Raw genomic sequence first — 17,051 nt, 5'->3', positions numbered from 1 at the left:
ATTCAAACATTTCATCCATCTGTACAGTAAATGACTGGAGTACATAATCCAATGCTCAACTCAGTAATTACGATATTTTCATCAGCAATTAGTGATTAGTGCTTGGTTGGACTAGTAGACTAGTGTAGGCCTACTCTAGAGCTAGGTTGGAGTTGTTTTCATGAAATCAATGTCAAGTGCTGAACCACTAACATTTGTCTTCCTAAACAATCAACAGCCTCAATGAGTTCCTAGGTCTACTAGATACTAGTTGTGTAGGTCTATAGTAGGGTGTACAGTCATTTTTTAAATTGTCTGTTATTAGTACTTAAAATAGTAGAAGGCCTATATTAAGTAGTCCAAAATAATAAATGTTAAATAATAAATTAATTAAGTCAAAGTAAAAAGTATTAAGATAGTATGTATATAGCATAGTAATGTTATAGTTATACTCTCCTTTCATTACAGAGTAATTAATTAGGCCTAATATCTAATGATGATATTTAGGCCTATAGAGGCCAATGTCAAATCTTTATATATACAAGCATACCCATCCTGCATGTTGATGCAGGACACTACACCACAGTTCATTGGGCATACTACAGCGATACTACTTGATTCATTAAACACTACATCACAGTTCATTGGGCATACTACAGCGATACTACTTGATTCAATGGTCACTACATCACAGTTCATTGGGCATACTACAGGGATACTACTTGATTCAATGGTCACTACATCACAGTTCATTGGGCATACTACAGCGATACTACTTGATTCAATGGTCACTACATCACAGTTCATTGGGCATACTACAGCGATACTACTTGATTCATTGGTCACTACATCACAGTTCAGTGGGCATACTACAGCGATACTACTTGATTCAATGGTCACTACATCACAGTTCATTGGGCATACTACAGGGATACTACTTGATTCAATGGTCACTACATCACAGTTCATTGGGCATACTACAGCGATACTACTTGATTCATTGGTCACTACATCACAGTTCAGTGGGCATACTACAGCGATACTACTTGATTCAATGGTCACTACATCACAGTTCATTGGGCATACTACAGCGATACTACTTGATTCAATGCTCTAGCTGGTCTAGCTGCACCAGGTGCCCTGCAAGTCAAATGCCCTTGACTTCCCCACCCCCCTGCCCCAAACACTCTGTTGACTACATTTATTTGAAAACCACCCTACATTAGGGACACGGTGGGCCAGCACCCTACATTAGGGACACGGTGGGCCAGCACCCTACATTAGGGACACGGTGGGCCACTACATTTGATTACTAAACTGAACCAGGAGTCACCCCTGTAACTGATGGCTCCCAAGTTCACACCCCCACCCCCCCCTAAATAGATGCCTGACTGAAAGAAACTCTGGCTCTGTGGATTTAGTTAAATTGCTGCAATGTGCGACGGGTATGCTAAGTAATAACTATTTTTAATTATTACTTATGTTTTTTATTATTAGACTTATACCTAATCTAGGCCTAAATAATATATTAGGCCTACTAACTAACTAGGCGGCCCTAAGCTAAATATTTACTAGATTCTAAATAAGAAATAAGTAGGCCTAGGCCATATAGTATTAGGCATTAGGAGTATTAGTACTATAACTATTAGGCCTAATCCTAATAATAAGTAATAGTAGTGACCTGGAGCTTTACCTGTACGCCTGTACGCTCTGTACGCATCAGAGATCAACATAAAACGCTTAAGATAAATCCAACTTGAGTAAAAGAAATTGTTTCAATGAAATGACAAAAAACAGGAATAGGTTTACCTCATCAAGCTTGGCATGAATAATTTTGGCGTCCCGGAACTTCCTAAGAGATCCACTACAAGTCCTTCTGCACTTTCTCAGAAAACTGGGATTTTCTATTTTTAATTTCGGGAATGTCCTAAAAAGAGTAAATATAAATTTTTTCCTTCGTAAAAGAGTTCTCAAAATGGCGACTCCCATATCAAACTTTTTAAAATTAGTTTCATCAAATGTTTTTAAAAGTGTGCAATGTCGCTCAAGTCATGCAAGTGTGTTAAGTAAGTAATAAAATTAAAATTCTTAGGCCCCCTACTGAGTTTATTTTTTATGAGGACAAACCATTATATAGCGTAGACAACAAACTACAACTAAGTACTCAGTGAAGAATGTGTAGTAGTTTTTGTTATGCTGGAATAAAAAGAATCCGTGTACGGTGTGTGTTGTTGTGTACTGCCGTTACTGTAGACTGTAGACTGAGTGTCAGCAGTGTGGATAGGTCAATCCTCAATGTACTACAAAAACAGTACCCATGTTATGGCATCTCAATGTGGGGAGTAGGTCTGGTTCCAACCAGAAAACAACCTTGGAGGTTTGTAAGGAAGGAGGGTCAGTGGGGTGGAGGTATGCAGCAATAAAACATAATCGAAAGGATATTTGGCATTTGGAGGCCTATACTATATAGTATATAGCCTACAGAGTAACTGTGCCTACCTTAAACATGGACCTACTTCATGCATCTTCAAATAGTCGTAACACTCTTATTTGGAAGTTACATTTAACCTAAGCATTGACAATCAACTTCTGTGTCAAATTTGCTACATTGAACTTCCCATAGTATTATGATTCATTGAAAGTGACCTGGTGTGCAGGCAGCCATTTGTATGTCACACAGCTGAGACCAGTCCAGGCTTTTTTGAAAATGTTTGGTGTATTTTAAAAGAAACTGACTGAAGTTGTTGATGATGTGCCTGAGAACTTGTATGTTTAAAGTCTATAGTGTTTCCTGAATCAGATAAAATGTTTCAAGTGGTGTTTTGTTGAGATGTTTTTTGTTGGCAGGTGACTGCACGTCTTTCACCAGGAGGAGCCACCTGTGTGGAGAGCTGCGAGACAAGCATGTAGGGGAGAGCGTGACACTCTGCGGCTGGCTGCAGTTCCACCGGCTGAGTGGGGCTTTTATTGTCCTGCGAGACTGGCTTGGGTCAATACAGCTGGTCATCCCAGAAACTAAAGTAAACATTTGACCCTTTCACTGAGCCTGTTGTAAAGTAAACATTTGACACTTTCACTGAGCCTGTTGTAAAGTAAACATTTGACACTTTCACTGAGCCTGTTGTAAAGTAAACATTTGACACTTTCACTGAGCCTGTTGTAAAGTAAACATTTGACACTTTCACTGAGCCTGTTGTAAAGTAAACATTTAACACGTTCACTGAGCCTGTTGTAAAGTAAACATTTGACACGTTCACTGAGCCTGTTGTAAAGTAAACATTTGACCCTTTCACTGAGCCTGTTGTAAAGTAAACATTTGACCCTTTCACTGAGCCTGTTGTAAAGTAAACAAACATTTGACACTTTCACTGAGCCTGTTGTAAAGTAAACATTTGACCCTTTCACTGAGCCTGTTGTAAAGTAAACATTTGACACTTTCACTGAGCCTGTTGTAAAGTAAACATTTGACACTTTCACTGAGCCTGTTGTAAAGTAAACATTTGACACTTTCACTTTTACTGAGCCTGTTGATACAACCTGTTGATGCAGATAATTGTGTAGTTGTGACAACTTGTTGATGCAGAGAATTGTGTAGTTGTGACAACTTGTTGATGTAGAGAATTGTGTAGTTGTGACAACTTGTTGATGCAGAGAATTGTGTAGTTGTGACAACTTGTTGATGTAGAGAATTGTGTAGTTGTGACAACTTGTTGATGCAGAGAATTGTGTTGTTGTGAGAACTTGTTGATGCAGAGAATTGTGTAGTTGTGAGAACTTGAATCATTCAATGTCTTACAGGTCCATGAGTTCAAAGATCTACCTCTTGAATCAGTACTTCAGGTCAAAGGTCAGGTTTGTCTAAGGCCAAGCGGACAAGAAAATAAGGTAGGGTCTACATAATTGACAAACACATTATACAACATTTAATTGCAACGCCTAGCTCTCTGACAGAATCTCTGACAGAATCTCTGACAGAATCTCTGACAGAATCTGTGACAGAATCTCTGACAGAATCTCTGACAGAACCTTTGACAGAATCTGTGACAGAACCTCTGACAGAACCTCTGACAGAATCTCTGACAGAATCTCTGACAGAATCTCTGACAGAACCTCTGACAGAATCTGTGACAGAACCTCTGACAGAACCTCTGACAGAATCTCTGACAGAATCTAAGCTGTGTCTGACATGAATGATGTGGATGTTCCCCTCTAGGACATGCCCACAGGAGATGTGGAGGTTCAAGTGCAAGAGATCTCAGTGCTCAACACATGTACCAAACATTTACCTTTTGAGGTGCAAAATTTTAATAAGGTATGACATTTACCTTTTGAAGTGCAAAATGTTAATAAGGTAAGACATTTACCTTTTGAGGTGCAAAATTTTAATAAGGTATGACATTTACCTTTTGAAGTGCAAAATTTTAATAAGGTAAGACATTTACCTTTTGAAGTGCAAAATTTTAATAAGGTATGACATTTTCCTTTTGAAGTGCAAAATTTTAATAAGGTATGACATTTACCTTTTGAAGTGCAAAATTTTAATAAGGTAAGACATTTACCTTTTGAAGTGCAAAATTTTAATAAGGTATGACATTTACCTTTTGAAGTGCAAAATTTTAATAAGGTAAGACATTTACCTTTTGAAGTGCAAAATTTTAATAAGGTAAGACATTTACCTTTTGAAGTGCAAAATTTTAATAAGGTATGACATTTACCTTTTGAAGTGCAAAATTTTAATAAGGTAAGACATTTACCTTTTGAAGTGCAAAATTTTAATAAGGTAAGACATTTACCTTTTGAAGTGCAAAATTTTAATAAGGTAAGACATTTACCTTTTGAAGTGCAAAATTTTAATAAGGTAAGACATTTATCTTTTGAAGTGCAAAATTTTAATAAGGTAAGACATTTACCTTTTGAAGTGCAAAATTTTAATAAGGTAAGACATTTACCTTTTGAAGTGCAAAATTTTAATAAGGTATGACATTTATTTTTTGAAGTGCAAAATTTTAATAAGGTAAGACATTTACCTTTTGAAGTGCAAAATTTTAATAAGGTAAGACATTTACTTTTTGAAGTGCAAAATTTTAATAAGGTAAGACATTTACCTTTTGAAGTGCAAAATTTTAATAAGGTATGACATTTACCTTTTGAAGTGCAAAATTTTAATAAGGTATGACATTTACCTTTTGAAGTGCAAAATTTTAATAAGGTAAGACATTTTCCTTTGGAAGTGCAAAATTTTAATAAGGTAAGACATTTACCTTTTGAAGTGCAAAATTTGAATAAGGTAAGACATTTTCCTTTGGAAGTGCAAAATTTTAATAAGGTAAGACATTTACCTTTTGAAGTGCAAAATTTTAATAAGGTAAGACATTTTCCTTTGGAAGTGCGAAATTTTAATAAGGTAAGACATTTACCTTTTGAAGTGCAAAATTTTAATAAGGTAAGACATTTCCTTTTGAAGTGCAAAATTTTAATAAGGTAAGACATTTACCTTTTGAAGTGCAAAATTTTAATAAGGTAAGACATTTACCTTTTGAAGTGCAAAATTTGAATAAGGTATGACATTTACCTTTTGAAGTGCAAAATTTTAATAAGGTAAGACATTTACCTTTTGAAGTGCAAAATTTTAATAAGGCAAGACATTTACCCTTTGAAGTGCAAAATTTTAATAAGGTAAGACATTTACCTTTTGAAGTGCAAAATTTTAATAAGGTAAGACATTTTCCTTTTGAAGTGCAAAATTTTAATAAGGTAAGACATTTATCTTTTGAAGTGCAAAATTTTAATAAGGTATGACATTTACCTTTTGAAGTGCAAAATTTTAATAAGGTAAGACATTTACCTTTTGAAGTGCAAAATTTTAATAAGGTAAGACATTTATCTTTTGAAGTGCAAAATTTTAATAAGGTATGACATTTACCTTTTGAAGTGCAAAATTTTAATAAGGTATGACATTTACCTTTTGAAGTGCAAAATTTTAATAAGGTAAGACATTTACCTTTTGAAGTGCAAAATTTTAATAAGGTATGACATTTTCCTTTTGAAGTGCAAAATTTTAATAAGGTATGACATTTACCTTTTGAAGTGCAAAATTTTAATAAGGTAAGACATTTACCTTTTGAAGTGCAAAATTTTAATAAGGTATGACATTTACCTTTTGAAGTGCAAAATTTTAATAAGGTAAGACATTTACCTTTTGAAGTGCAAAATTTTAATAAGGTAAGACATTTACCTTCTGAAGTGCAAAATTTTAATAAGGTATGACATTTACCTTTTGAAGTGCAAAATTTTAATAAGGTAAGACATTTACCTTTTGAAGTGCAAAATTTTAATAAGGTAAGACATTTACCTTTTGAAGTGCAAAATTTTAATAAGGTAAGACATTTACCTTTTGAAGTGCAAAAATTTAATAAGGTATGACATTTACCTTTTGAAGTGCAAAATTTTAATAAGGTAAGACATTTACCTTTTGAAGTGCAAAATTTTAATAAGGTAAGACATTTACCTTTTGAAGTGCAAAATTTTAATAAGGTAAGACATTTACCTTTTGAAGTGCAAAATTTGAATAAGGTAAGACATTTTCCTTTGGAAGTGCAAAATTTTAATAAGGTAAGACATTTACCTTTTGAAGTGCAAAATTTTAATAAGGTAAGACATTTTCCTTTGGAAGTGCGAAATTTTAATAAGGTAAGACATTTACCTTTTGAAGTGCAAAATTTTAATAAGGTAAGACATTTCCTTTTGAAGTGCAAAATTTTAATAAGGTAAGACATTTACCTTTTGAAGTGCAAAATTTTAATAAGGTAAGACATTTACCTTTTGAAGTGCAAAATTTGAATAAGGTAAGACATTTTCCTTTGGAAGTGCAAAATTTTAATAAGGTAAGACATTTACCTTTTGAAGTGCAAAATTTTAATAAGGTAAGACATTTTCCTTTGGAAGTGCGAAATTTTAATAAGGTAAGACATTTACCTTTTGAAGTGCAAAATTTTAATAAGGTAAGACATTTCCTTTTGAAGTGCAAAATTTTAATAAGGTAAGACATTTACCTTTTGAAGTGCAAAATTTTAATAAGGTAAGACATTTATCTTTTGAAGTGCAAAATTTTAATAAGGTAAGACATTTACCTTTTGAAGTGCAAAATTTTAATAAGGTAAGACATTTACCTTTTGAAGTGCAAAATTTTAATAAGGCAAGACATTTACCCTTTGAAGTGCAAAATTTTAATAAGGTAAGACATTTACCTTTTGAAGTGCAAAATTTTAATAAGGTAAGACATTTTCCTTTTGAAGTGCAAAATTTTAATAAGGTAAGACATTTATCTTTTGAAGTGCAAAATTTTAATAAGGTATGACATTTACCTTTTGAAGTGCAAAATTTTAATAAGGTAAGACATTTACCTTTTGAAGTGCAAAATTTTAATAAGGTATGACATTTATCTTTTGAAGTGCAAAACTTTAATAAGGTATGACATTTACCTTTTGAAGTGCAAAATTTTAATAAGGTAAGACATTTACCTTTTGAAGTGCAAAATTTTAATAAGGTAAGACATTTACCTTTTGAAGTGCAAAATTTTAATAAGGTATGACATTTACCTTTTGAAGTGCAAAATTTTAATAAGGTAAGACATTTACCTTTTGAAGTGCAAAATTTTAATAAGGTAAGACATTTACCTTTTGAAGTGCAAAATTTTAATAAGGTAAGACATTTACCTTTTGAAGTGCAAAATTTTAATAAGGTATGACATTTACCTTTTGAAGTGCAAAATTTTAATAAGGTAAGACATTTACCTTTTGAAGTGCAAAATTTTAATAAGGTATGACATTTACCTTTTGAAGTGCAAAATTTTAATAAGGTAAGACATTTACCTTTTGAAGTGCAAAATTTTAATAAGGTAAGACATTTACTTTTTGAAGTGCAAAATTTTAATAAGGTAAGACATTTACCTTTTGAAGTGCAAAATTTTAATAAGGTATGACATTTACCTTTTGAAGTGCAAAATTTTAATAAGGTATGACATTTACCTTTTGAAGTGCAAAATTTTAATAAGGTAAGACATTTTCCTTTGGAAGTGCAAAATTTTAATAAGGTAAGACATTTACCTTTTGAAGTGCAAAATTTGAATAAGGTAAGACATTTTCCTTTGGAAGTGCAAAATTTTAATAAGGTAAGACATTTACCTTTTGAAGTGCAAAATTTTAATAAGGTAAGACATTTTCCTTTGGAAGTGCGAAATTTTAATAAGGTAAGACATTTACCTTTTGAAGTGCAAAATTTTAATAAGGTAAGACATTTCCTTTTGAAGTGCAAAATTTTAATAAGGTAAGACATTTACCTTTTGAAGTGCAAAATTTTAATAAGGTAAGACATTTACCTTTTGAAGTGCAAAATTTGAATAAGGTATGACATTTACCTTTTGAAGTGCAAAATTTTAATAAGGTAAGACATTTACCTTTTGAAGTGCAAAATTTTAATAAGGCAAGACATTTACCCTTTGAAGTGCAAAATTTTAATAAGGTAAGACATTTACCTTTTGAAGTGCAAAATTTTAATAAGGTAAGACATTTTCCTTTTGAAGTGCAAAATTTTAATAAGGTAAGACATTTATCTTTTGAAGTGCAAAATTTTAATAAGGTATGACATTTACCTTTTGAAGTGCAAAATTTTAATAAGGTAAGACATTTACCTTTTGAAGTGCAAAATTTTAATAAGGTAAGACATTTACCTTTTGAAGTGCAAAATTTGAATAAGGTATGACATTTTCCTTTTGAAGTGCAAAATTTTAATAAGGTAAGACATTTACCTTTTGAAGTGCAAAATTTTAATAAGGTAAGACATTTTCCTTTTGAAGTGCAAAATTTGAATAAGGTATGACATTTACCTTTTGAAGTGCAAAATTTTAATAAGGTAAGACATTTACCTTTTGAAGTGCAAAATTTGAATAAGGTAAGACATTTTCCTTTTGAAGTGCAAAATTTGAATAAGGTATGACATTTACCTTTTGAAGTGCAAAATTTTAATAAGGTAAGACATTTACCTTTTGAAGTGCAAAATTTTAATAAGGTAAGACATTTACCTTTTGAAGTGCAAAATTTGAATCAGGTAAGACATTTACCTTTTGAAGTGCAAAATTTGAATAAGGTAAGACATTTACCTTTTGAAGTGCAAAATTTGAATAAGGTAAGACATTTACCTTTTGAAGTGCAAAATTTGAATAAGGTAAGACATTTACCTTTTGAAGTGCAAAATTTGAATAAGGTAAGACATTTACCTTTTGAAGTGCAAAATTTGAATAAGGTAAGACATTTACCTTTTGAAGTGCAAAATTTTAATAAGGCAAGACATTTACCCTTTGAAGTGCAAAATTTTAATAAGGTAAGACATTTACCTTTTGAAGTGCAAAATTTTAATAAGGTAAGACATTTACCTTTTGAAGTGCAAAATTTTAATAAGGTAAGACATTTACCTTTTGAAGTGCAAAATTTTAATAAGGTAAGACATTTTCCTTTTGAAGTGCAAAATTTGAATAAGGTATGACATTTACCTTTTGAAGTGCAAAATTTTAATAAGGTAAGACATTTACCTTTTGAAGTGCAAAATTTGAATAAGGTAAGACATTTTCCTTTTGAAGTGCAAAATTTGAATAAGGTATGACATTTACCTTTTGAAGTGCAAAATTTTAATAAGGTAAGACATTTACCTTTTGAAGTGCAAAATTTGAATAAGGTAAGACATTTACCTTTTGAAGTGCAAAATTTGAATAAGGTAAGACATTTACCTTTTGAAGTGCAAAATTTGAATAAGGTAAGACATTTACCTTTTGAAGTGCAAAATTTGAATAAGGTAAGACATTTACCTTTTGAAGTGCAAAATTTGAATAAGGTAAGACATTTACCTTTTGAAGTGCAAAATTTGAATAAGGTAAGACATTTACCTTTTGAAGTGCAAAATTTGAATAAGGTAAGACATTTACCTTTTGAAGTGCAAAATTTGAATAAGGTAAGACATTTACCTTTTGAACTGCAAAATTTGAATAAGGTAAGACATTTTCCTTTGGACAACCTTCTCAATACTCAATGGTATTTAACTAGTGCATGCCAAGGGGGGAAAATGATAAACAAGACTTTGTGGCCAGATAAATTGTCTGATTCAGGAGCAACCTCTAAAGAAAACTCTACTCCAGTGTACTCATCAGTTTTCTTCCAAAATTTAGGTCAAAGAGTCGCTGAGGATAAAACACAGATATCTGGAACTGCGGCTCCAAAACTTGCAGAAAGTTCTAAGACTCAGGTCCAAGTTTGTCATGTCAGTTCGAGATTTCCTGGCAAATGGCAATGGTAACCATAGTAACCAGTCTATGTTGTTGGATCCAGTCAGTTTTAGACTTACTGGAGCCATTTCTTCCAATTAGAACCACTTTAGTCTAAAGATAGGATGAGATGATGAAGATTTTGGAATTGTTTGAGTATGTTATCCAATGTTTTGATCTGATGAAGATTTTGGAATTGTTTGAGTATGTTATCCAATGTTTTGACCTGCCCCAAGCTTTGATATACAACTCTTTTATTCCTTTGATTGCAGGATTTGTTGAAGTTGAAACACCAACACTTTTTAAGCGCACCCCAGGGGTGAGTCTGTCTGTCTGTCTTCTTGCTTGGTTTGTTTAGTGGTTTGATGGTGGGTTAGGGTTAGGGTTAGTATCTTTGTGTCTGTCTTCTTGTTTGGTTTGTTTAGTGGTTGATGGTGGGTTAGGGTTAGGGTTAGTATCTTTGTGTCTGTCTTCTTGCTTGGTTTGTTGAGTGGTTGATGGTGGGTTAGGGTTAGGGTTAGTATCTTTGTGTCTGTCTTCTTGTTTGGTTTGTTTAGTGGTTGATGGTGGGTTAGGGTTAGGGTTAGGGTTAGTATCTTTGTGTCTGTCTTCTTGTTTGGTTTGTTTAGTGGTTGATGGTGGGTTAGGGTTAGGGTTAGGGTTAGTATCTTTGTGTCTGTCTTCTTGCTTGGTTTGTTGAGTGGTTGATGGTGGGTTAGGGTTAGGGTTAGTATCTTTGTGTCTGTCTTCTTGTTTGGTTTGTTTAGTGGTTGATGGTGGGTTAGGGTTAGGGTTAGGGTTAGTATCTTTGTGTCTGTCTTCTTGTTTGGTTTGTTTAGTGGTTGATGGTGGGTTAGGGTTAGGGTTAGGGTTAGTATCTTTGTGTCTGTCTTCTTGTTTGGTTTGTTTAGTGGTTGATGGTGGGTTAGGGTTAGGGTTAGGGTTAGTATCTTTGTGTCTGTCTTCTTGTTTGGTTTGTTTAGTGGTTGATGGTGGGTTAGGGTTAGGGTTAGGGTTAGTATCTTTGTGTCTGTCTTCTTGCTTGGTTTGTTGAGTGGTTGATGGTGGGTTAGGGTTAGGGTTAGTATCTTTGTGTCTGTCTTCTTGTTTGGTTTGTTTAGTGGTTGATGGTGGGTTAGGGTTAGGGTTAGGGTTAGTATCTTTGTGTCTGTCTTCTTGTTTGGTTTGTTTAGTGGTTGATGGTGGGTTAGGGTTAGGGTTAGGGTTAGTATCTTTGTGTCTGTCTTCTTGCTTGGTTTGTTTAGTGGTTGATGGTGGGTTAGGGTTAGGGTTAGGGTTAGTATCTTTGTGTCTGTCTTCTTGCTTGGTTTGTTGAGTGGTTGATGGTGGGTTAGGGTTAGGGTTAGTATCTTTGTGTCTGTCTTTTGCTTGGTTTGTTTAGTGGTTGATGGTGGGTTAGGGTTAGGGTTAGTATCTTTGTGTCTGTCTTCTTGCTTGGTTTGTTGAGTGGTTGATGGTGGGTTAGGGTTAGGGTTAGTATCTTTGTGTCTGTCTTCTTGTTTGGTTTGTTTAGTGGTTGATGGTGGGTTAGGGTTAGGGTTAGTATCTTTGTGTCTGTCTTCTTGCTTGGTTTGTTGAGTGGTTGATGGTGGGTTAGGGTTAGGGTTAGTATCTTTGTGTCTGTCTTTTGCTTGGTTTGTTTAGTGGTTGATGGTGGGTTAGGGTTAGGGTTAGTATCTTTGTGTCTGTCTTCTTGTTTGGTTTGTTTAGTGGTTGATGGTGGGTTAGGGTTAGGGTTAGGGTTAGTATCTTTGTGTCTGTCTTCTTGTTTGGTTTGTTTAGTGGTTGATGGTGGGTTAGGGTTAGGGTTAGTATCTTTGTGTCTGTCTTCTTGCTTGGTTTGTTGAGTGGTTGATGGTGGGTTAGGGTTAGGGTTAGTATCTTTGTGTCTGTCTTTTGCTTGGTTTGTTTAGTGGTTTGATGGTGGGTTAGGGTTAGGGTTAGTATCTTTGTGTCTGTCTTCTTGCTTGGTTTGTTGAGTGGTTGATGGTGGGTTAGGGTTAGGGTTAGTATCTTTGTGTCTGTCTTTTGCTTGGTTTGTTTAGTGGTTTGATGGTGGGTTAGGGTTAGGATTAGTATCTTTGTGTCTGTCTTCTTGCTTGGTTTGTTTAGTGGTTGATGGTGGGTTAGGGTTAGGGTTAGTATCTTTGTGTCTGTCTTCTTGCTTGGTTTGTTTAGTGGTTGATGGTGGGTTAGGGTTAGGGTTAGTATCTTTGTGTCTGTCTTCTTGCTTTATAAAGATTTTGTTTAGTGGTGTTGATGGTGGGCCTCAAATTCAAATGTCTCTCCTTGTTTTTCTACATGTCTGTTGGCTGATGATTTAGGGGGCGCGTGAGTTCATCGTCCCAACAAGCAGCCCTGGCAAGTTTTACAGCCTTCCCCAGTCACCACAGCAGGTAAGTCTTTAGTCAGCTGTAATAGATTTGTTGTGTCCAGTGGTGGGAGGGCTGTAATAGATTTGTTGTGTCCAGTTGCTGATGGTGGGAGGGCTGTAATAGATTTGTTGTGTCCAGTTGCTGATGGTGGGAGGGCTGTAATAGATTTGTTGTGTCCAGTGGTGGGAGGGCTGTAATAGATTTGTTGTGTCCAGTTGCTGATGGTGGGAGGGCTGTAATAGATTTGTTGTGTCCAGTTGCTGATGGTGGGAGAGCTGTAATAGATTTGTTGTGTCCAGTTGCTGATGGTGGGAGGGCTGTAATAGATTTGTTGTGTCCAGTGGTGGGAGGGCTGTAATAGATTTGTTGTGTCCAGTTGCTGATGGTGGGAGGGCTGTAATAGATTTGTTGTGTCCAGTTGCTGATGGTTGGAGGGCTGTAATAGATTTGTTGTGTCCAGTTGCTGATGGTTGGAGGGCTGTAATAGATTTGTTGTGTCCAGTTGCTGATGGTGGGAGGGCTGTAATAGATTTGTTGTGTCCAGTGGTGGGAGGGCTGTAATAGATTTGTTGTGTCCAGTTGCTGATGGTTGGAGGGCTGTAATAGATTTGTTGTGTCCAGTTGCTGATGGTGGGAGGGCTGTAATAGATTTGTTGTGTCCAGTGGTGGGAGGGCTGTAATAGATTTGTTGTGTCCAGTTGCTGATGGTGGGAGGGCTGTAATAGATTTGTTGTGTCCAGTTGCTGATGGTGGGAGGGCTGTAATAGATTTGTTGTGTCCAGTGGTGGGAGGGCTGTAATAGATTTGTTGTGTCCAGTTGCTGATGGTGGGAGGGCTGTAATAGATTTGTTGTGTCCAGTTGCTGATGGTGGGAGGGCTGTAATAGATTTGTTGTGTCCAGTGGTGGGAGGGCTGTAATAGATTTGTTGTGTCCAGTTGCTGATGGTGGGAGGGCTGTAATAGATTTGTTGTGTCCAGTTGCTGATGGTGGGAGGGCTGTAATAGATTTGTTGTGTCCAGTTGCTGATGGTGGGAGGGCTGTAATAGATTTGTTGTGTCCAGTGGTGGGAGGGCTGTAATAGATTTGTTGTGTCCAGTTGCTGATGGTGGGAGGGCTGTAATAGATTTGTTGTGTCCAGTGGTGGGAGGGCTGTAATAGATTTGTTGTGTCCAGTTCAAACAGTTGCTGATGGTGGGAGGGCTGTAATAGATTTGTTGTGTCCAGTTGCTGATGGTGGGAGGGCTGTAATAGATTTGTTGTGTCCAGTTGCTGATGGTGGGAGGGCTGTAATAGATTTGTTGTGTCCAGTTCAAACAGTTGCTGATGGTGGGAGGGCTGTAATAGATTTGTTGTGTCCAGTTGCTGATGGTGGGAGGGCTGTAATAGATTTGTTGTGTCCAGTTGCTGATGGTGGGAGGGCTGTAATAGATTTGTTGTGTCCAGTTGCTGATGGTGGGAGGGCTGTAATAGATTTGTTGTGTCCAGTGGTGGGAGGGCTGTAATAGATTTGTTGTGTCCAGTGGTGGGAGGGCTGTAATAGATTTGTTGTGTCCAGTTGCTGATGGTGGGAGGGCTGTAATAGATTTGTTGTGTCCAGTTGCTGATGGTTGGAGGGCTGTAATAGATTTGTTGTGTCCAGTTGCTGATGGTGGGAGGGCTGTAATAGATTTGTTGTGTCCAGTGGTGGGAGGGCTGTAATAGATTTGTTGTGTCCAGTTGCTGATGGTTGGAGGGCTGTAATAGATTTGTTGTGTCCAGTTGCTGATGGTTGGAGGGCTGTAATAGATTTGTTGTGTCCAGTTGCTGATGGTGGGAGGGCTGTAATAGATTTGTTGTGTCCAGTGGTGGGAGGGCTGTAATAGATTTGTTGTGTCCAGTTGCTGATGGTTGGAGGGCTGTAATAGATTTGTTGTGTCCAGTTGCTGATGGTGGGAGGGCTGTAATAGATTTGTTGTGTCCAGTTGCTGATGGTGGGAGGGCTGTAATAGATTTGTTGTGTCCAGTTGCTGATGGTGGGAGGGCTGTAATAGATTTGTTGTGTCCAGTTGCTGATGGTGGGAGGGCTGTAATAGATTTGTTGTGTCCAGTTGCTGATGGTGGGAGGGCTGTAATAGATTTGTTGTGTCCAGTTGCTGATGGTGGGAGGGCTGTAATAGATTTGTTGTGTCCAGTTGCTGATGGTGGGAGGGCTGTAATAGATTTGTTGTGTCCAGTTGCTGATGGTGGGAGGGCTGTAATAGATTTGTTGTGTCCAGTTGCTGATGGTGGGAGGGCTGTAATAGATTTGTTGTGTCCAGTTGCTGATGGTGGGAGGGCTGTAATAGATTTGTTGTGTCCAGTTGCTGATGGTGGGAGGGCTGTAATAGATTTGTTGTGTCCAGTGGTGGGAGGGCTGTAATAGATTTGTTGTGTCCAGTTGCTGATGGTGGGAGGGCTGTAATAGATTTGTTGTGTCCAGTTTAAACAGTTGCTGATGGTGGGAGGGCTGTAATAGATTTGTTGTGTCCAGTTGCTGATGGTGGGAGGGCTGTAATAGATTTGTTGTGTCCAGTTGCTGATGGTGGGAGGGCTGTAATAGATTTGTTGTGTCCAGTTGCTGATGGTGGGAGGGCTGTAATAGATTTGTTGTGTCCAGTTGCTGATGGTGGGAGGGCTGTAATAGATTTGTTGTGTCCAGTTGCTGATGGTGGGAGGGCTGTAATAGATTTGTTGTGTCCAGTGGTGGGAGGGCTGTAATAGATTTGTTGTGTCCAGTTGCTGATGGTGGGAGGGCTGTAATAGATTTGTTGTGTCCAGTTGCTGATTGTGGGAGGGCTGTAATAGATTTGTTGTGTCCAGTTGCTGATGGTGGGAGGGCTGTAATAGATTTGTTGTGTCCAGTTGCTGATGGTGGGAGGGCTGTAATAGATTTCTTGTGTCCAGTTGCTGATGGTGGGAGGGCTGTAATAGATTTGTTGTGTCCAGTTGTGGGAGGGCTGTAATAGATTTGTTGTGTCCAGTTGTGGGAGGGCTGTAATAGATTTGTTGTGTCCAGTTGCTGATGGTGGGAGGGCTGTAATAGATTTGTTGTGTCCAGTTGCTGATGGTGGGAGGGCTGTAATAGATTTGTTGTGTCCAGTTGCTGATGGTGGGAGGGCTGTAATAGATTTGTTGTGTCCAGTTGCTGATGGTGGGAGGGCTGTAATAGATTTGTTGTGTCCAGTTGCTGATGGTGGGAGGGCTGTAATAGATTTGTTGTGTCCAGTTGCTGATGGTGGGAGGACTGTAATAGATTTGTTGTGTCCAGTTCAAACAGTTGCTGATGGTGGGAGGGCTGTAATAGATTTGTTGTGTCCAGTTGCTGATGGTGGGAGGGCTGTAATAGATTTGTTGTGTCCAGTGGTGGGAGGGCTGTAATAGATTTGTTGTGTCCAGTTGCTGATGGTGGGAGGGCTGTAATAGATTTGTTGTGTCCAGTTGCTGATGGTGGGAGGGCTGTAATAGATTTGTTGTGTCCAGTTGCTGATGGTGGGAGGACTGTAATAGATTTGTTGTGTCCAGTGGTGGGAGGGCTGTAATAGATTTGTTGTGTCCAGTTGCTGATGGTGGGAGGACTGTAATAGATTTGTTGTGTCCAGTGGTGGGAGGACTGTAATAGATTTGTTGTGTCCAGTTGCTGATGGTGGGAGGGCTGTAATAGATTTGTTGTGTCCAGTGGTGGGAGGGCTGTAATAGATTTGTTGTGTCCAGTTGCTGATGGTGGGAGGGCTGTAATAGATTTGTTGTGTCCAGTTGCTGATGGTGGGAGGGCTGTAATAGATTTGTTGTGTCCAGTGGTGGGAGGGCTGTAATAGATTTGTTGTGTCCAGTTGCTGATGGTGGGAGGGCTGTAATAGATTTGTTGTGTCCAGTTCAAACAGTTGCTGATGGTGGGAGGGCTGGACCGTTACTTCCAGATTGCTCGATGTTACAGAGATGAGGGAACCAAGCCTGACAGGCAGCCAGAGTTTACGCAGGTAGGCTATTTATAGGCCATTTCTAGGTCACAGGTGGGTCACAAAGGTAGCTACAGGTGGGTCACACAGGTGGGTTGTACAGGTAGCTACAGGTGAATTACACAGGTGGATTGTACAGGTAGCTACAGGTGGGTCACACAGGTGGGTTGTACAGGTAGCTACAGGTGGGTCACACAGGTAGGTTGTACAGGTGGGTTGTACAGGTAGCTACAGGTGAATTACACAGGTGGATTGTACAGGTAGCTACAGGTGGGTCACACAGGTGGTTGTACAGGTAGCTACAGGTGAATTACACAGGTGGATTGTACAGGTAGCTACAGGTGGGTCACACAGGTGGTTGTACAGGTAGCTACAGGTGGATTGTACAG

General features: G+C 37.4%; 2 protein-coding genes across 2 annotated transcripts in view; one reads left to right on the top strand and one right to left on the bottom strand.

The window, feature by feature from the left end:
* LOC131939332 (signal transducer and activator of transcription 1) overlaps positions 1-1,870 on the bottom strand; it is a 32,657-nt gene extending 30,787 nt beyond the window's left edge. The window contains exon 1 of the mRNA XM_059297570.1: positions 1,789-1,870. The gene's annotated coding sequence lies outside the window, so the exon portion shown is untranslated. The remainder of the gene's footprint in view (positions 1-1,788) is intronic.
* A 61-nt stretch (positions 1,871-1,931) lies between these two features.
* Positions 1,932-17,051, top strand: part of LOC131939334 (aspartate--tRNA ligase, mitochondrial) — a 42,087-nt gene continuing 26,967 nt past the window's right edge. Inside the window, exons 1-8 of the mRNA XM_059297573.1 lie at positions 1,932-2,045; positions 2,827-2,999; positions 3,778-3,864; positions 4,193-4,291; positions 10,196-10,319; positions 10,564-10,610; positions 12,637-12,708; positions 16,579-16,683. Coding sequence (XP_059153556.1) covers positions 1,955-2,045; positions 2,827-2,999; positions 3,778-3,864; positions 4,193-4,291; positions 10,196-10,319; positions 10,564-10,610; positions 12,637-12,708; positions 16,579-16,683 — 798 coding nt within the window. The 5' untranslated portion in view covers positions 1,932-1,954. The remainder of the gene's footprint in view (positions 2,046-2,826; positions 3,000-3,777; positions 3,865-4,192; positions 4,292-10,195; positions 10,320-10,563; positions 10,611-12,636; positions 12,709-16,578; positions 16,684-17,051) is intronic.

The sequence above is a fragment of the Physella acuta genome, unplaced genomic scaffold, assembly GCF_028476545.2.
Source record: "Physella acuta isolate Inbredline_101_S28 unplaced genomic scaffold, ASM2847654v3 ptg000275l, whole genome shotgun sequence".
Lineage (NCBI taxonomy): Eukaryota > Metazoa > Mollusca > Gastropoda > Physidae > Physella > Physella acuta.
Note: the sequence above shows the minus strand (reverse complement) of the source record. Positions and strands in the feature narration are given on the sequence as shown.